At 44.7% G+C, this 20861-nt stretch overlaps 1 protein-coding gene across 1 annotated transcript; it reads right to left on the reverse strand.

The window, feature by feature from the left end:
• Positions 1-6384: 6384 nt before the first annotated feature.
• Positions 6385-19937, reverse strand: LOC308672516 (urokinase plasminogen activator surface receptor-like). The gene is made up of 7 exons (XM_081335508.1): positions 19638-19937; positions 17144-17254; positions 14592-14750; positions 14011-14172; positions 10186-10323; positions 9232-9378; positions 6385-7835 (listed from the first exon to the last, which is right to left on the reverse strand). The coding sequence occupies exons 1-7, from the start codon at positions 19894-19896 to the stop codon at positions 7585-7587; spliced, it is 1227 nt and encodes a 408-aa protein (XP_081191634.1). The 5' UTR covers positions 19897-19937; the 3' UTR covers positions 6385-7584.
• Positions 19938-20861: the final 924 nt, after the last annotated feature.

Below are 20861 nucleotides of genomic sequence, written 5' to 3' on the forward strand. Positions count from 1 at the left end.
AGCAATTAAGATGACCAAAGGCCTGGAGACTAAAACATACGAAGAACGGCTTCTGGACTTGGGTTTGACTAGCTAGTCTAAAGAAAAACAGAAACAGGGGTGACATGATAGCAGTATTCCAGTATTTGATGGGTTGCCACAAAGAAGAGGAGGGGGTCATGTTATTCACCAAAGCACCAGAGGGCAGGACAGGAAACAATGGTTGGAAACTGAACAAAGACAGAAGCAACCTAAAATTAAGGAGAAACTTCCTGACAGTGGGGACAATTAACCAGTGGAACAGTTTGCCTCCAGAAATCATGGGTGCTCCATCACTGGAGGTTTTTAAGAAGAGGCTAGACCACAGGTCTGCAACCCGCGGCTCCGGAGCTGCATGCGGCTCTTTCAGCCGTCTCCTGCGGCTCCCAGTCCTCTGCCATGTGCAGTCCAAAAAAAAAAGTGGGACTAAAAAAGTTCAACCAATCAATTCAAATATGCAGGGTAGGTGCATATCTCGCCTTGGCTCCACTCTTCAGTCAAACCCTGTTCTGCGCATGCGCGCATGTACGCGCATGCGCACACATTTTTTGTGGCTCCCAGTTTTTCCTTTTGTGAGGGAACCGGTTCCGAGTGGCTCTTTCACTGTTTCAGGTTGCTGACCCCTGGGCTAGACAGTCACTTGTCTGAGTTGGTATGGGTTCTCCTGCTTAAGCAGTAGGCTGGACTAGAAGACCTCCAAGGCCCTTTTCAGCTCTATTCTATTCTATTCTAATAACATTTTTATTTTCCTGGGGAATATATTACATGTAGGAAAAGGAATCCCAACCAAGGGAGGTGTGAAAACTCATTTTTAATTATGCTCATTTGCACATTATTCCCACACCAGCTACCAAGTGGTGTCATGGGATCTTACGCAACAGCACAGGGATCCAGGAATGGATATATAAAGACATCCTACTATTAAATACAGTACATTGTGTTGTTTAAGTGTTCCCTTTATTTTTTTTGAGCAGTATAAGTATATATAACTCAAAAGGTTAGGAAAAAATGAAATGCACAATAAAAAAAAGAAATAACAGAGTCACTCATGAGCAGGTTTGACACCAATGCCCAAATACAAGGATAAAAACTTCATGAATGACATAAAATCAACTTATTTTCCAAGCACCTGAAGGCAAGACAAGAAGCAATAGCTGGAAAACAAGAAGCAAGGGATGGAATCAAGGAGGGAACCAACCTAGAAATAAAGAAAAAATTCCTGATGGTGAGAACAATTAACCAGTGGAACGAATTGCCTCCAGAAGTTGTGGGTGCTCCATCACTGGAGGTTTTAAAGAAGAGTTTGGACAAACATTTCTCTGGAATGGTTCTGTACAAGGTCTCCTGCTTCGGACTTAAGAAGACCTGCAAGGTCCCTTCCAACTCTGTTATTCTGTGTTTTGTATAAAACACCGGGGGGGGGGGGGAGTTTGGCTTCCTGTAAAGGACATAGCAAAGGCGGGGTTTGTGTGTGTGTCACAGGCAATGCCTTCACTCACATGCCCCCCCCCCTTTCATCCCAGACAGGAGTTGGTGAGACCCTCTTCAATCCTCGGATGGCTTAATTTTCAGGAATGTACACAGGGATGCATTTGGTCAAATAGCAACCAATAGGAACTGCAATGTGTTGCTGAAACCGTGAAGTCAGATAAGGAAAACCACCTTTGGGGAATTTTTTTTAGAACGGATGTTATACAAACGGCCTCTAATTCATTCTTTTCCTTTCAGAGCAGAAAGCTCTACAGATGAAGTGGGGAACGCCAAGTGAAAATAATCATATGGCCCAGGGCAGACCCATTTTTAGTTCCTTTTTTTTTTTTGCCTCGGGAAACTTGAGTTTCTATCCATGCACGTCAAAAACAGATTTCTACCTTTCTAATTTGCCAAATCCTAGTACGCTTATTAAGTGGTTTTTTCCCCCTTTATGGATCAACGGGTTTTTAACAAGTCCCAGAGGTGTTAATAGTACTGGGGCCATTCAACACTCTTTAATATTATTAAACATTAACAATGAACTAACCCTGGTGTGAGAGACATATTTCGCTGTACTTGGTAAGGACTGAGAATCTGTTCATTCTGTGCTGGACTACAGTTGAAACCAGAAAATAAGAGATGAGGGCTGAGAAGAACTTTGGGGAAAGGAAAACAAAAAGACTTTAAAGGTTTAACATAACACCCAGAAAACTTTGCAAGTTTAGCAACGTGAAGAACATGTGATTTTCTAAAACCGTTTAGCATAGCTGTCATATTTATATGGAACCTTTTCTCTGATAATCTCTGGAAGGCATGCATGCCACAATAGCCTTTAACTCTTCAAGCATTTCACTCTCATTGTAAAACCTACCTTGTCTAGTAGGTTAGGGTGAGATGGATTAAGAAGCCCATACATATCTGGGCTGTACATACCGGTATTTTGGCTGCCAAACTCCAGGTAACCACTAGGTGGCAGCAAAAAGAATACATACCGGTAGGCCACCTACAGGACATCTTGGAGATTTGCAACACAGTTATTCTCTAAACCAAGAGAAGAAAATCTCTGTAATTCAGGGTTGCACTGTGGAGTGCTTGGTGCTCCCTAAGCATTGTTTGCTTGCAGACCTTTCATTACCTGACTAGGTAACATCATCAGTGTTAATAAGTGTGGGGTTTGCTTCTTGTTTATATACTTGTTTATCTACTGGCTCAGGAATTCTGGGAGTTGAAGTCCACGAGTCATAAAAGAGCCAAGGTTGCTGTTGTGACTCAGGGCCAGCCTGTGGGTCCGGCAGCCGGCTCAGATGTCTCGGATGACTCAGATGAGGGGGAGGAGGAGTGTGTGGGAGACGAACCGGCTGATGATGGTTTGGAGGCTTCGCAGAGCCCCCAGCCGGAGCCCTCTTCTCAGCTGCGTGAGCCCGATAGTGCGGAGGATGATGACCCACAGCTGGCCCTGTTCAAGGACGCCCGACGCAGGAGGCAGTCGAGCAGGACCAAACAGAGAAAGGCTGTGGGACTCCTCGGGAGGAGGCACAGGGAGGCCACGCCCTGATCTCTAAATAAAAGGAGTGTTTGGGGAAGGGCTGGTTGCTGAAAGCAACCCTTCCGTTTGAGGATTCAAGTTCCAGTGTTTTTGTTTCTTGTTCTGTTATTTGAGTAATAAATCTTGGCAGACGCTTTCCAGCCTTAGACGCTCTCCAGTCTCTACTGTTTGAACAGGGGTTTGCCTTATTGCAAGGCCGGTAGCAGGCTGGTTCAGAACAGTTGCCTACCCCTGGATTAGGCATTGTTTTTAATCCCTGTAATTTATTTTAAGTGTTGACTGCTGGAGAGAAGGTGGTCATTTTGTTCTTGATTTTTTTGCTTCCTTCTTAGCTTTTTTATTGTTTCTTTTGAACAGGGTGTAGATAGGTTTATTTCTAAGTGTCTATGTGCAGCCAACCACACTTGCGTTGATAATAGTGTCTAGGTGCATAGTGAAACGTCTGCAAGCAGACAACCAAGCTCAGAGAGTAACAAGGACACCACAGCCCTAAACCAGCCCAAATTCACCCAGCAAGTCTTCTCTCTAAGTAATGTTGAAATCTCTTTGCTTTATGCTTTAAACCGATAACTCTAATTACAGAGTGTCCCAGGAACTGTCCATATCTGGCAGTGAATCAGGAAAGAAGAATAACAACATTGAAAAGGTTAATTTTAAGTGTCTTTCCAGAATGGGACACATTTCACTTTTTGTTCCCGGTTTGTAAAATGTCTTTACAATATAGGCACACTGTTCATTTGAATAATGGAGGTGGCTGCGATTCTCTTCATTAAGTCTAAAACTGCAACAATTATTGGGTTACTAATTGACAAATCCCCCATCAGTCCATTGCAAAAGGCAGCTTTACTTGGTACAGCTTACATCCTGCGAAAATATCACTAACACCATCAAACTTCTACATCTGCCTATCCCAGGTCGTGGGAAGCACTGGATTTGTCAACAGGTGGACTAAAATGGCATTTCTAGTCTGAACACCTGGTTGACTATGCGATGAACACCAAACACAAATAAATTAACATTTGAGATATATGCTGCTTCTAAATAACAATCATGCAATAATTATTTTGCTGATGGCCCTCCCCACCCCGGGACACTGGACGTTGCACGATGGTGGATAAAAGAAGTATAATTAGATTTGCCTTTGGAAAATATGAGGTAAATATTTCTGTACCAGAGCAATAAATAAAAGGTAACCCCTTTAGAGAAAATAACTTATTTGTACTAAGGGCACACTGACAAACTGTGATTAGGACTAAAAGAAGATAGAGCCATGGAAATCCTTAATTTGACTAAATTTAAAATTCAATTAATTAAATGCTGCTTATTTTATTGCTCCTTAACGTAGGAACCATTTCTGCCATTGGTCCTGTGAAAAATGATTATTGGATGGCACATTTGGTTCCAGATGATACCACAGTGACCTGAGATTTCCTTAAAGCATTAAAGACATCACAAAAAACGAAAGAAAAAAATAGTTCTACAGATGTCTATGGCATAGAAAATCTTAGCTTTATCACAGTTGATTATGGAATTAGATACTGTACTATCCCCAGTAAATAGTTTTTATCCCAGTGCTGTAACCATATTAAATACCACTGTATAGGGCAACATTGAAGTGCAATATTAAGGGCAGCGCAATGATGAATAGAATGTGAAGGATGTGTGCATATAATGTATGTTCTTATTTCTGGTTTTTACTTGTGGGTAGTGTGCACTGTGGACAGTACTTAATTTCATTGTGAATTACACAGTGACAATAAAGATATTCTATTCTATTCTATTCTATTCTATTCTATTCTATTCTGTTCTGTTCTGTTCTGTTCTGTTCTATTCTATTCTATTCTATTCTATTCTATTCTATTCTATTCTATTCTATTCTATTCTATTCAAACATATACTTTTAGAATGTGTACAATAAAAAGATAAGCTAAATTTATTTATTTAGCTATGGCTTATCATACATGGACTAGCACTAAACATTCATGTTTTAAAAAGATCTGTGTTCAGATACCAACCTAAGTATATTCATGGAACAAATAGCCACATGAAAGGTGTGCCCTCTAGTGGCATAATGGTAGCATTGCACTCATTTAAGTTTCCCAAATAAGGACTGTACAGGTAAGTCAGTCCTTGACTTACAAAATAGTTAATCTAGGTACAACGGCACTGAAAAAGTGACTTATGACTGCTTTTCACACTTTTGAGCGTTGACCGTTGCTCGGAAGATAAAACCTTTGGTCCTGGTGGCTGACCCAGATTGGATCCTGCATAAAGTCACTGCTGATTCTTAGGGACCACATAGATTATCTCCACGATGATCTATCCCTAAAGCTGGTCTTATCACTTCTGCTCATCACCACTGTAACTGCGACCACACCCCCTTTCAGCTGACCCTCTGCACACCCTCCTCCTCCTCCTCCTCCTCCTTCTTCTTCTCTTTCCTCCTGTCTTTCCCAGAACTGGGTCTTTGCATAAGGTGTCTGAAGTAGGACAATTTGATTGACTTGCATGGTAGTGCAAGTCGGATTCTTATACCCAAAGATCAACAGTGCAGTTGTTCTAAAACCTTAGGTGCTTTCCAGGGGTACCAACTTCAAATCCCATAATTCCATATTGGCTGAGGAATTCTGGGAGTTGAAGTCTTCACCGCTGGAGGATACCCGAAGTGGAGAAGCCTAAATAAGTGTTTTTCTAACCCCATCCCATGCGTAGAGATATTTCCACCCCATCCTCACCCCCCCACCTCCAAAAAAAGTGTTATTAAGATTGGACAGTTGGTTGAAATGACATCTGAGGATCCCTTGATTATCAGTGAGGGTTGCAAAACCAGAGTGTGCTGGGCTGGTGAAAGTAGGGACTCTCACAGATCAAAAGGATGGTACTGACAAGACCTTTCAGGGCCTCTGATCTTACATGTCACATCAGCACAGTAGAAATTCTTGGGGAAAAACAAGTGGGTTTTCTTCACTCACTCTCATGGGAAAGGGAAAACTTTGGCATCTGACTAGCACTGACGATGTCACTTAATTTGGGTTTATGAAATGTCTGCAACAAAACAAGCAAACTCAGAGGACAAGGACTCCACACTCGTAGTGGTTTCCTCCCCCTCCCCCTCCCCTCCCTCCTCCATCTGGCACGGATGATGTTACCTAGTTGGGTCATGAAATGGCTGCAAGAAAACCGCCAAGCTCAGAGAGCAGCGAGGGCCCCTCGTTTCAACCCTAATCTACAAGTATTCTCCTTTATTGGTACTTTGGCATCTAAATCCCTTTCTCGTCTTCCATCTAGAAAGCGCAATTGTCCGTAGTGCTAACTAGATTAAAATTTAGTAAGCCCACAAGGATACATTTTGAACGTTATAAAAATATTTTATTGACATAAATAGATAGATAAAATAAAATAACAGGAAGAAACCGTTCCGTACGGCTAATAAACTTCTAAAAGAGGAAAATAGTTGCTTCTTGTGTAAGTTCTTGGTGTCAAGAATGAGTCACACTTCGTAGGTAAGGCAGGGCTGGCTCTTTAGTGCCCCACCCAGATTTTAAAAGACCACAAGTCTAAATCTTCACGGATTTAGCTTACAAGAGTCCTTCACAGCACCAAGAAGGTATAAATAAAAAGGAATGTGGAATTTCATGGTGTCCTATTCAGCGGGCTATGAAAAATAAGGATTTCCCCCACAAGAAGGGTGTCCAGCACCTTTGCTGTAATTCAGCAGCCTTAACTTACATTCGTTGCTCCTGTTGAGCGGAAACCTAAGATAACACAAAGCGTGAAGCTTCCTAGACACTAGCCTTCTTTTACAACACGTAACCTAATTCTCACCAAGCTATCCATGCTGACCTGGCTGCTGGTCATCTCACAGGTCGTCCTCGACTTACAACAGTTCATTTAGTGAGCGTTCAAATTTACAACGGCACTGAAAAGAAAGGGACTCACCGACCATTTTTCACACTTTAACGACCCGTGGTAGCATCCCCCGGGGTCCTAGGATCAAAATTCAGACGCTTGGCGACTGAGTCATATTTACGACACTTGCAGTGTTCCGGGGTCATGTGATCCTGCTTTGCAACCTTCTGGCAAGCAAAGTCACTGGGGAAGCCGGCGGGACGTAACTTAAGATCGGCAAGGGATTCCCTTAACAAACGTGGCAAGAAAAGTGGCAAAACGGGGCAAAACTCACTTAACAAAAGGTCTCGCTTAGCCACAGGAAGGTTGACCTCACCTGTGGTCGCACGTCGAGGACTACCTGTGTTTAGTCAAGAAAAAAAATAAATACTCTCAAGTACGCATGGATAGCTTGGGTAATGAGTGTTTTGGAAAAGGGAGGGGAGAGAAGATGCAGAGGCTCATGAGTGCTTGGAACACGTATGGTAGACTGTGGTCTCTTCACCCCTGGTTTGGTAGGGATGGTGGTCTCTTTAATGGCGTGAGGTATATGGTGTGCATAAGTAGGGGTGCTCAGCAGGAACCCCCCTAGTTATTCCCAGCTGCATTAAATACTGGGGAGAGTACCAAAGGCCACAGTTCTAGGTCCTTGAGTTTTCTTAAGAAAGGAGAAAAACTATAAAAAGCAGAAGACTCGTTGAAATAAGAGTGTGTTGGGCCAAGGTGAGGTGGCTGGCTTGGCTCCTTGGAGATGGTTTCAGCTGTCCATCGATGATCCAGCTGTTGCACAGATTATTAGCACAGCAGCGGGTCTCTAGGCTGCCCAGGTTCTTGTAGATGGAGGTATAGGGACTGTCGCACCAGGATGGGGAAGCACAGCCTTTGATGGTTGAATTGTTGCCAGAGATGCCTGAATGAGGGAGAAAGCAAAAGAGAAACTGAGGCTTCCTTTCCCATTTGGACCATACCATGGAAGGATAAGGTAAAGGTAAAGGTTCCCCCGCACACGTGTGCTAGTCGTTTCCGACTCTAGGGGCCGGTGCTCATCTCCGTTTCAAAGCCGAAGAGCCAGCGCTTGTCCGAGGACGTCTCCGTGGTCATGTGGCCGGCATGACTAGACGCCAAAGGCGCACGGAACGCTGTTACCTGCCCACCGGAGTGGTCCCTATTTTTCTACTTGCATTTTTTACGTGCTTTCGAACTGCTAGGTTGGCAGAAGCTGGGACGAGTAACAGGCGCTCACTCTGCTACGCGGCACTCGGGATTCGACCCGCCAAACTGCCGACCTTCTGATCGACAAGCTCAGCATCCTAACCCACTGAGCCACCGCGTCCCCCTACCATGGAAGGATACGACCGTACAATATAACGTAGGAAGCAGAAGATATCTGAATGGTACATATCGTTCATTTCCCCTTAAATGCTCAAGGGGAGAGAGACAGATGTTACATTATGTCATGACCCCAGTTCTGCTGACCACAAGGAGGCAGAGGCTACATAACCAGTTTCATCCAGTATGGGATTTGGCAGACGTCGATACTCAGAGGTTATTCTAGGGCAGCCTTTCTCAACCATGGCAACTTTAAGATGAGTGGACTTCACTTCCCAGGATTCTCCAGCCAGCCAACTTTAAGATGGATGGACTTCAGCTCCCAGGATTCTCCAGCCAGCATGGCTGTCTGGAGAATTCTGGGAGTTGAGGTCCACCCATCTTAAAAGTTGCCATGGCTGAGAAGTGCTGTTCTAGGGCTTTTAAACCCTTGAACTGAACTCATGAATCTTTGCTCTTCAGATGACTATAGACAGCTCATTCAGTGGTTACAGGAACATATATATACATATATATCTAAGGGATGTGGTGGCTCAGTGGGTTAGGACACTGAGGTTGTCGATCAGAAGATCGGCAGTTTGGCGGGTCGAATCCCGAGTGCCGCGTAACAGAGTGAGCGCCTGTTACTCGTCCCAGCTTCTGCCAACCTAGCAGTTCGAAAGCACGTAAAAATGCAAGTAGAAAAATAGGGACCACTACGGTGGGAAGGTAACAGCGTTCCGTGCGCCTTTGGCGTCTAGTCATGCCGGCCACATGATCACGGAGACGTCCTCGGACAAGCGCTGGCTCTTCGGCTTTGAAACGGAGATGAGCACTGGCCCCACTCTGAAGCCAGCTTGAAACTCTTAGTCCATCTGCCATGGGCTCAGGATTTCTGTAAATTTATTTCTAAACCTTTCTCCTTGCTCTCACTCTGCAGATTAACACTTAACCACCTTGGAGAGGGAGCAAGAGGAATTTGTCCACGACTGACTCACCGTGGATTCCCGAGGCTTCTAGGCACTTAGTCATGGGGCCTCGGCATTGCACCGTTCTGATGTTATCTGGGGCACAACCGTGAGTAGTGTTTCCTTCGCAGCTGTGGCACGTGACCCCGTTGAAGGGCAAGGGAGCCTGCTTGTAATCTGCAAATAGAGGCAAACTCTGTGAATTGGTTCCCCTCCTGTATTAAGCAAAGTGTTGCTGCCCATGACAATGGAATATACCATAATTGGTTGGGTATGCACAACATTCTACACAGCACACTAAAAAGCAGAGACATCACCCTGCCAACAAAAGTGCGTATAGTCAAGGCTATGGTCTTCCCAGCTGCAATGTATGGCTGTGAAAGTTGGACCATAAGAAAGGCTGAGCGCCAAAGAATTTAGGCCTTTGAACTGTGGTGCTGGAGAAGACTTCTGCAAGTCCCTTGGACTGCAAGGTGATCAAACTGGTCAGTCCTAGAGGAGATCAACCCTCACTGCTCCTTAGAAGGCCAGATCCTGAAGTTGAAACTCAAAGACTTTGGCCACCTAATGAGAAGGAAGGACTCATTGGAGAAGAGCCTAATGCTGGGAAAGATTGAGGGCAAGAGAAGAAGGGGACGACAGAGAATGAGGTGGCTGGATGGAGTCACTGAAGCAGTAGGTGTGAGCTTAAATGGACTCCAGAAGATGGTAGAAGACAGGAAGGCCTGGGGGTCGCGATAGGTCGGACACGATTTCGCAACTAACAACAAATGCACAACATGCCAAAGTCCCAAATGTCCTTTTTCCAAAAGGCAACTGGAATTTCCAGATTTTTTTTCCTCGAAAACATCTCACTTCTCATCCAAGAAGCATCTTCAGTTCTAAGTGATTGGTGGGGAATGGAAGGATTGGCAAAGACCATTCCCCAACAGTTAGTTAAAACCTCTTTTACCACTCAAAAACAATGTTGTGATGATGACCTACCATGCACGTCGTTGTTACACCAGCTGGAGTTACAACAGTTGATCATGTAGAAACTCTTGTGGTTTTGGAAGCCCAGAGCATCCTGGCAGTGGGAAAGCTGGCCACAGCCCTTGATACGTTCTTGGTCCTTGGGAAATTCTACAGGTGGGATGGAAAAATAATGGTGTAAATGTGTTTTTGGCCTCCAGGGGGCAGCCTGTTCCATGAGTTGAGATTCCCTAACTAACGGAACAACAGAATAACAAAGTTGGAAGGGACCTTGAAGGTCTTCTAGTGTCTAGTCCAGGAGTAGGCAACCTTGGCTCTTTTATGACTTGTGGACTTCGACTCCCAGAATTCCTGAGTCAGCCATGCTGAGGGGAAAGGGAGAGGTTTCCATGCTGAGCCATGCAGGCTCAGGAATTCTGGGAGTTGAAGTCCACGAGTCATAAAAGAGCCAAGGTTGCCTACCCCTGGCCTAGGCCGCTTTATGACTGGTGGACTTCAACTCCCAGAATTCCTGAGCCAGCCATGCTGAGGGGAAAGGGAGAGGTTTCCATGCTGAGCCATGCTGGCTCAGGAATTCTGGGAGTTGAAGTCCACGAGTCATAAAAGAGCCAAGGTTGCCTACCCCTGGCCTAGGCCGCTTTATGACTGGTGGACTTCAACTCCCAGAATTCCTGAGCCAGCCATGCTGAGGGGAAAGGGAGAGGTTTCCATGCTGAGCCATGCTGGCTCAGGAATTCTGGGAGTTGAAGTCCACGAGTCATAAAAGAGCCAAGGTTGCCTACCCCTGGCCTAGGCCGCTTTATGACTCGTGGACTTCAACTCCCAGAATTCCTGAGCCAGCCATGCTGAGGGGAAAGGGAGAGGTTTCCATACTGAGCCATGCTGGCTCAGGAATTCTGGGAGTTGAAGTCCACGAGTCATAAAAGAGCCAAGGTTGCCTACCCCTGGTCTAGTCCAACCCCTTGCTCAAGTAGAAGACCCTATTCCATTTCAGGCAAATGGCTGTCCAATCTCTTCTTCAAAACCTCCAGTGTTGGAGCACTCACAACTTCTGGAGGCAAGTCGTTCCACTGGTTTAATTCTTCTCACTGCCAGGAAATTTCTCCTTAGTTCTAGGTTGCTGGTCCCAAAGGTGCTTTTCAAGAGGCAACTGGACTTTTTTTTCTTTGAAAAGCACCTTTCAGTCAACCATGACCCAGGTGATTGAGAATCTCCATAGATCTCTATACCAGGGTTTCTCAAACTGGGAATCTCCAAGAAACTTTCAGGGGACCTGGAGAATCCAATAAATAAATAATCATTCTCAGGTTTAATTTGTAATACAGTACATATTAATCGATATAACCCATGTAAACCAAAGGTCTTTGGGATCCTTAATCATTTATAAGAATTCAAAGGGATCCTCTAGACCGGAGGTCCCTCCCAACCTTTTGGGCACCAGGGACCGGTTCTGTGGAGAAAGGTTTTTCCATGGACCGGAAAGTGTGGTTTTGTGTGATGCCTGCATCCCAGATGGGGCTTTGCTTGTTTGTGGGGACCGGTTGCTGGCATGCCGCGGCCTGGTACCGGTCCACAGACCTGGGGTTGGGGACCCCTGCTCTAGAGATTCCCCACACTGGCTGGGGGATTCTGGGAGTTGAAGTCCACAGGTCTTAAAATTGCCAAATTGCCTCTTGAGCAGTGTTTCTCAACCTTTGCCATTTTAAGATGTGTGGATACAACTCCCAGAATTCCCCAGTCAGCATTGCTGGCTGGGCTGTTCTGGGAATTGAAGTCCATACATCTTAAATCGAAGGTTGAGAAACACTGGCCTTGGTGGAGCAGTGGGCTAATGCCTCCCTAAGTAACACCAGCTGCCTGCCATTAGTGCAGGTTCGAGTCCCACCAGGCTCAAGGTTGACTCAGCCTTCCATCCTTCCGAGGTAGGTAAAATGAGGACCCAGATTGTTGGGGGCAATTAAGCTGACTTTGTAATAATGCCGCTTGGGGGGTGTGTGAAAGCCCTAACAAGCAGGCATATACATAGAATGAAGGCTACTGCTAAAGCTTGTAAGCCGCCCTGAGTCTTCGGAGAAGGGCGGGATATAAATGTAATAAAAATAAATAAAAAAATAAATAAAATTTGAAATGTAAAATTGTCGCGCCTTTTATGGCAAAAAAAATATGTATTATTCTGCACAGTAAAGCTGGGAGAGTTGGTTTACCTTCTTACAAGAACCCATCAGCCCAAACAAGAACACCACAGTTTTGAGAACGGGGGAGTGAAATGCTAATTTTAATCCCCGCATACAGAGGGCAAAGAAATGACTTTATTATTCGGCACAATAGTGCTGGCTGTGAGCTATTTCATCGCCTTAGTAGGCATCACACCATTCTGAGAATGGGGGAGTAAAATGCTAATTATTACACAATATATTTATTTGGTGGGGTGGGTGGATGGGAGGTGAATGCTACACCATTAAGTTATCCTTTAAACTACTGGAAATTTGAACATTTTTTAAAGGTTGCTACGAATTCACAGAGATCCCTAAATACATTTTGCTTGGGCTATATTTGCCCATTCCTTTCCATTTGGTTAATTGCAACAGCTCCACTTACAAACATGCAAAGCCTGGTTAGCTTTAATTTTGGTCCGTTTTGTAGCTTTCTGGGTGGGGTAAATCCTGCTTAAATATATTTTGCATAGTCTGTGTCTAAACCAGTGTTTCTCAACATTGGTCCCGCGAAGATATATGGACTTCGACTCCCAGAATTCCCCAGCCAATAACCAAGGTTTAGAAAATAGTGCTATTATTGTCTACTAATAATTAGAAAGCCTGGCTGTATGGATACATAATTGGGTAATGCCAGCTACTGGGTGTTTTTTTTTAATATTGTCCATTTTATTTATTTTACTGTAATCCACCTAGAATAGTGTAAAAGTGAGATGGGCAGCTATATAAAATGAGTGAATAAATAAATGAGATACAGTATTGCACAAAAAAATTTTTTTGATCCATTAAAGTGTGTGTGTGTGTATGTGTGTGTGTGTGTGTGTGTGTGTGTGTGTGTGTGTGTGTGCATTTATTTCCTGGATCTAAATGTTGAACTCAGCCTTTCTGCCATATATGCTGCAACAAATGGGTTGCCAAAGCTAGACTCGTAATAAATTACAAGTAGCCCTTGACTTACAATCATTCATTTAGTGACTGTTTGACGTTACAACAGCACTGAAAAAAATGACTTGACCGCTTTTCACACTTATGACCATTGCAGCATCCCCATGGTCACATGATCAAAATTCAGAGGCTTGGCAACTGGCATGTACTTAAAACTGTTGCAGTGCCCAGGGTCACGTGATCCCCTTTTGTGACCTCTTGACAAGCAAAGTCTATGGGGGAGCCAGATTCACTTAACGGCCAGGTTACTAACTTAACAACCGCAGTCATTCGCACAAGAATGGTGGCAAGAAAGGTTGCAAAATGGCGCTTAGCAACTGTCTTGCTTAGCAACAAAAATTTGGGGGTCCGTTGTAACTCAAGGGCTACCTGTGCATTTTATTTATTTATTAAATGCATATAGATTGGATTTGTTTAAAATGGTTCCCCACAGATCACTTTTTTAGACCTAGAGGTTCCAGTAAGTTTGTGGACATATTGAACAGGCAAGCACAGGAAGCTTGAAATTATCCAGTTATTCAGAGGATCTCTGGGATTTAAGCCGATAGGAGCTGAAGGGTAAATGTAAAATTAAAAGGCAAAAAAGGTAAAATGAATAAAATGATTTCCTGCATGAAACGAGGAGATCAGAGGAAGAAGCAGCCAAGAAATGGCACTTCGCAAGAAGCCAGGGACTCACCTTCTGGATCTGTCAAGGAGGTGATATCCACGCACTTTTCCTGGGGCCAGAAACAATTCATCCGTGTGAGGCTGGAGTTGTTACAAGTGTTATCAGCAGCTGTACAAGAATAGCAACTCAGGATGTTTTCGTTGTGGCCTCGGACACGGATCATATCCCTGACTGCCCAGGAGAAAAACAGCAAACCGTTGAAACAGTGAATGAGTCTTTGTATATACTTGCACACGTTAATCAATATTATTATGCCAGAATGTCTAGGCATCACAGCATGTCGTAAAACCCCTTTGAGCTGGCCTTGGGCTCTCCGTTGCCTAGACCAGGGGTAGGCAACCTTGGCTCTTTTATGACTCGTGGACTTCAACTCCCAGAATTCCTGAGCCAGCTCAGGAATTCTGGGAGTTGAAGTCCACGAGTCATAAAAGAGCCAAGGTTGCCTACTCCTGGCCTAGACATTATCCCTCCCAGTTTTGAGCTCCATTGTCAAGATATGAGCAAAAGAGAAAATCTAGATGAAAAGGCGAATCACTCTTGACAGTATCGGTCCCTAAATAAAGCTCCGGTATGCTCAAATATATACATACCCCTGGGTACTTCCTTGGGAACACCTCGGTTGCACAGATCGCTTTCACAATGTTCCTCTGCCAGAAACACAAATCGATGGCCCAGAAGATGTGAGATGGAATTATTTGGCTTTCCGCTTACGTCACAACCCTTGAGGAAGTAGGGGGAGATCTTGTGTTCTGCAGGACAACGGGGGAAGAGAAAGGCAGATACACAACTCTAGCTGTGACAGCAGTGGTGGGATTCAAATAGGTGAACAACCAGTTCTCTGTGTGGATGTCACTTCCGGAAGTCCATTCTGGGCTTGACCAACAAAAAATTAGCTACCGGTTCTGCTGAACTGGTGTAAACTGCCTGAATCCTACCATAGGAAGGAAGGAAGGAAGGAAGGAAGGAAGGAAGGAAGGAAGGAAGGAAGGAAGGAAGGAAGGAAGGAAGGAAGGAAGGAAGGAAGGAGTTGTGGGATTCAAATATGTGAACAACCAGTTCTCTGTGTGGATGTCACTTCCGGAAGTCCATTCTGGGCTTGACCAACAAAAAATTAGCTACCGGTTCTGCTGAACTGGTGTAAACTGCCTGAATCCTACCATAGGAAGGAAGGAAGGAAGGAAGGAAGGAAGGAAGGAAGGAAGGAAGGAAGGAAGGAAGGAAGGAAGGAAGGAAGGAAGGAAGGAAGGAAGGAAGGAAGGAAGGAGTTGTGGGATTCAAATATGTGGACAACCGGTTCTCTGTATGGATGCCGCTTCCAGAAGTCCATTCTGGGCCTGGGCAACAAAAATTAGCTACCGGTTTTGCCGAAGTGGTGTGAACTGGCTGAATCCCACCACTGCATGTCAGGCTTGCCAGCTCAAACATACAAAACTGCCCATTTTTAATGTGGATTCTTCCTATCTCTCACTTGAGAACATAAAATTCACAACCTTCTTAAATATTGCTATGAGAACGTCTTTGGGGTGGGGGAGGGAGCTGCTACTGTTGATGAAATGTGTTGGTGATCTCATAGCCCCCTAGGCAGTGGGGTGCCCGTGCTGGAGACCCTCCATTCGGAAGGGTTGAAGATGAGTTGCATTGGAAAACAGCCGCTTTGGATTTAAAGCTGGAAAACATGGTGGAAGTGCATTTGCAACGGATCCATAAGTGGGATAAAGCAACTGTGTCAGGATAATAATTTAACAGCTAAACAGCTTATGTACAGATGTAATGTAATGTGGATGATGCGATGATAGGATGCTGCAAGATTAGGAATGACTCAGCAGCGTCCGTGTCTGTGCCTTTAAGAGGCTGAGTATAAAAGGGAAGTTTTTTCCTGGAGTTTGTCACTCTTGTCCGTTTTCCTGCTGTAATTGCTGTGCATTGGAGTTTGCTGTTTCACCACGTGTATATATTTTATTTCTAGTGTATCTTTGTAGATATAGTGTAATATAAACCTCAATTTAATGCAAACCACTGTTTACTGTATTTACTCCTCGGTTACCTCAGCACAATAAGACTCTGCATGCTCCGGCAAACTCCATCTTTTCCTCCGAGTAAGGAGGTGCTGAGGGGTTGTGCTGATCCAAGGCCAAGCAAAGATCTGGCCTTAGGGATGAAATGGGTGTTTTTAGGCTTTGCAAAGATCTGGTCTAGATTCCCATCAGACAGAAAAAGATCTGGCCATAGAGCTAGATTCTCTGTCTATATTTTAAGAAGAGATTGGACGACCATGGGTCTGAAACGGTATAGAGTTTCCAGCTTGAGCTGGAGGTTGGGCTAAAAGAGACCTCCAAGGTCCCTTCCACCATTGTTATTCTGTTTTTTCTATCCAGCCTGGATCAGCCATGGGTCATTTAAGCCGATAGGAGCTTAAATGACCCATTCCCGTTTAGACTACTGCAACGCTCTCTACATGGGGCTGCCCTTGAAGACCACTCGGAGGCTTCAGCTGGTGCAGAATGTGGCCGCGCGAGTTGTGATGGGGGTTTCCCGATACTCCCATGTAACACCTCTACTCCGCGAGCTGCATTGGCTTCCGGTTGCCCTCCGGGTGAAATTCAAGGTGCTGGTTATTACCTATAAAGCCCTACATGGCTTGGGTCCGGGCTATTTGAGGGAACACCTGCTGCCGGCATCAAGCTCCCTTCGTCCAGTGCGCTCCCACAGGGAGGGTCTTCTCAGGGTACCGCCGGTAAAAGATTGCCGGCGGGAAACACCCAGGGATAGGGCCTTCTCAGTGGGGGCGCCTGCCCTCTGGAACCAGCGGCCAGTGGAGCTGAGGACTGCCCCCGACCTCCGTTCATTCCGCCGGGACCTGAAGACCTGGCTCTTCAAGCTCTCTGGCCCAGGCTGAGGATTAACCTTATTTTAACTGGGGTTTTATTTAGACAGGGACACATATAATTTCTTTTAAAATTTGTTTTAACTTTTGTATTTTGGTTTTTTAATCACCCTGTAAACCGCCCTGAGTCTTTCGGGAAAGGGCGGTATATAAATGTAATAAAATAAAATAAATAAATAAAAAAAATAATTCACTCTTTCTCTCCCACCCTCTTTTCCCTCTCAGGGCCCACCCTTCCCCATCTCCCAAAAAACTTACGATTTATTATGGTCATGATGGTGGTCTTGCACATCTTCTGGTGCTCTTTACATGTTTCTGTTTCCCGGCAGTCGCTGTTTCCACTGCATGAGTAGCACTGAAGGGCAACAACTGTTAGAAAAGTAACAGAAAAACCGAGTTGGAAGGGACCTTGGAGGTCATCTAGTCCAACCCCCTGCTCAGGCAGGAAACCCTATACCATTTCAGACAAAGGGTTGTCCAATCTCTTCATAAAAAATGGCCAGTGTTAAAACATTCACAACTTCTGGAGGCAATTTGTTCCCCTGGTTAATTGTTCTAACCGTTAGGAAATTTCTTCCTAGTTCCAGGTTGCTTCTCTCCTTGATTAGTTTCCATCCGTTGCTTCTCGTTCTGCCTTCAGGTATTTTGAAAAATAGATTGAACACCCCCTCCCCGTTCTTTGGGGCAACCACTGAGATATTGGAAGACTGCTATCATGTCACCCCTCCTCCTTCTTTTCATTAAACTAGACATACCCAATTCCTGCATTCCTTTCATATGTTTTAGCCTCCAGTCCCCTAATCATCTTTGTTGCTCTTCTCTGTACTCTTTCTAGAGTCTCAACAAATTTTGTACATCGTGGTGACCAAAACTGGATGCAGTATTCCAGGTGTGGCCTTACCAAGGCATTATAAAGTGGTATTAACACTTCACGTGATCTTGATTCTATCCCTGTGTTAATGCAGCCTAGAACTGTGTTGGCCTTTTTGGCAGCTGCAACACACGGCTGGCTCATATTCAAGTGACTGTCCACTAGGACTCCAAAATCCCTCTCATAGTTACTACCATTGAGCCATTTTTATTTGGGGGTATGGATGAAATGGGTGCTTTAAAAAGATTAAGACACCTTTTTATTCCTTAGGTGGGCAACTGTGGGAAAAGGAGATCAGCAAACAATGAAATAGGCATCACAATGTCACACCAGTTCAGCTCCCTTTATCTCATTTTCGTGATGTCTCACGTAAGTATTTCAGGAGTGGATTTTGCATTGGTGATTTTATGATGCAAGTTTTGTTATCTTGAAGAAATGCCAGTTTGCAGCTGATCAGCCTGGTCTCTTAATGCCCACAATGCCAACCAGGTAAAATAAAATAATACAAAACAAAAATACAACGGCAAACATATTTGGCCCTCCCACTTTGCAGGCCTCTAGAGTTACAAGAGGAATTCAGGAGGCTGGGATCCATTTTTTACATCACCACACGAGGCCATTATCCATGATTTGCTAAGTGCAGCCCTAGTATTTGGGATTTTCTGAAAAGACTCAGGCAGATCGAAATTCATAAATCCTTTCCATTTTTGGAAAGGCACCAGATCAGAGTTTTGTTTATTTTTTCCCTCTCAGCCATGTTTGCTGGGGATGTCCATATCTCTTAAAGTTGCCAAGGTTTCAGATTTTCTAGCCATCTATAAATTGTATGGGAAAGGGGGGGAAGTGAGCGATCAATTATTTTTAGCTGCTAATGTTTGCCTTTTGCATTGTCCTAAAAAAACCAAATCAGTCGGTGCTTGATCGCTGTTGAGTTGTTCATTGTTTCGTTAAATAAACATTTAATGTTTTAAAACAACATAAATAAATAAATAAATAAATAAATAAATAAATAAATAAATAAATAAATAAATAAATAAATAAATAAATAAATAAATAAATAAATAAACCAGGCAACTTACAACAGCCTAAGACTGCAGGGTTAGTGTCTTGCGCCTTAATTTTTCTTCTATCAAATACCTGAAGACCTCTGCTCTCAAGATTAGAAAAAAACCACCTTTCTTTCCCCTGCCATAATCTCAACAGCCACTAGGGGAGCAGGCAAGGAGGCACAAAAGTGCCAACTCTGCGCTGCTCTCTAGCGGCCATGTGCATTTCTGCAATCCAAATCCTAACGGTAAGCAATGAGAACTACTTCCCATTGAGAATAAAGAGACAAGGATGGGGGGGGGGAAAGAAAACTACAATTCTGCTTCTCTTTAGGAGAGAACGAACCTTTATTGTCAAAGTACAACCATGTATACATTGAGATTGGCTGAGCCTCCCTTCGTGCCCCCACCCCCCCAACTTACAGTGACACAAACCCTCCATCTTATTACACCATGTGAACTAATTGCACAACACACCGGCCTCGCAAGTCAATTATGCATAAAATTTATAAAAAAAAATTATTTCCCGTTCAAAAACCTAACAGCCCATGGATAAAAGCTGTTTTTCAGCCTGTTGGTGCGGCTGGTTTCTCCCCTGCCTCCGACCTGCCCTGAAATCAGCCGGATGGGTTGTTGTTTTTTTTCCCCCACTCCCCCAGATCATTAAAAAAAAGTGAAATTTTGAAAGCTCCGGAGCGAAACTCATTAGGGGCAGATCCGGCTTTCGTTTACAACCTTTGCACAAAAGACGATACACAGAAGCGTTCGCATCCCACCGCCACCCGTTCCTCTTTTTAATTTTCTTCCTCTTTCTCTCTCTCCCACCCGCTTTTACCGTCTGTCGCCACCAAGGAGAACAAAACGCCGGTCCAAAAGCACTTCATCGGTTCGGGATGCAGAAGATGACCGGGAACGATGTAGGAGCAGGCTGGTAAATCCGCAAAGCGAATGGGTCTTGGGACCAATTCTTGCAGCCCGAGAGGGGAGAGAGAGAGAGAAAAAAGACACTGCGGTTCCTTCCTTCTCGCGCTCTGCTTATGTTTGAAATCCACCCCCCTCCTCCAGCTGGCCCGGCCCGGCCCCACCCCGGGCATCACTTGCAGAAAAACGTCCCTCTTTTTTTATTATTATTTATTTTTTTAGAGAAGTTTCGGAGAGTGACGCAGCAGCGGCGGAATGAAGGAGTCAGGAAGAGAGGGGAAGTGATGAAAAGTTCGCACCGCGGCCACATCAGCTTCTCTCCCCCCCCCACCCCTTGGAAACGTCCTTGCTTCCAGAAGCGGCTAGTCCTCAGGGCGGGGTTTCCTCGTCCTTGGCAACTTTAAGGCAGGTGTCAACTTTTTTTTTTTTTTTGCCCTTGGTTTGTTTTAACGTGTTTTGCACTGCGGGCGTTAAGAATACAAGGCTGTTGGGATTTCCTTCATGGTGATGCAAACCCGCATCGTTTGGTTTGTTGGTTCCTTGATCTTTGTGGTTGTGAGCAATAACTCAAGGTGGCAAACATAACTAATATTCGTTCTTCCTCCTGTTTTCCCCACAACGACAACAGCCCTGTCAGGTAAGTTGGGCTGAGAGAGTAACCGGCACAAAGTCACCAGGTAAGCTTTCGTGCCTAAAAGGAGATTCCCAAAAGTGCTTTTTCACAAGGCAACTAGATTTTTGTGAAAAAGAACCTTTGGGATAACTGCAGTGCTTTTTTTGTAAAAGAAAAAGGTGCCGGAACTCACACATGTCATACAACCCGCCTTGCCTACCCTACAAGGTTCCATCCAAAAAAGGTGCCGGAACTCCGTTCTGAGCGTTCTATGAGAAAAAAACAACCTGGATAACTGTATGACCTGGAACAGGGGTCCCCAACCCCCGGTCCGTGGACCAGTACCGGGCCGCAGCATGCCAGCAACCGGGCTGCACAAACAAGCCAAGCCCCATCCGTGGGATGCAGGCAGCACGCAAAAACTACACACCCTCTGGTCCGCGGAAAAACCTCTCTCCATGTAACTGGTCCCTGGTACCCAAAAGGTTGGGGACCTCTGACCTGGATGACTGAGAATCTCCATAG

This window comes from Vipera berus (genome assembly GCF_964194415.1).
Source record: "Vipera berus genome assembly, chromosome: 9".
NCBI lineage: Eukaryota > Metazoa > Chordata > Lepidosauria > Squamata > Viperidae > Vipera > Vipera berus.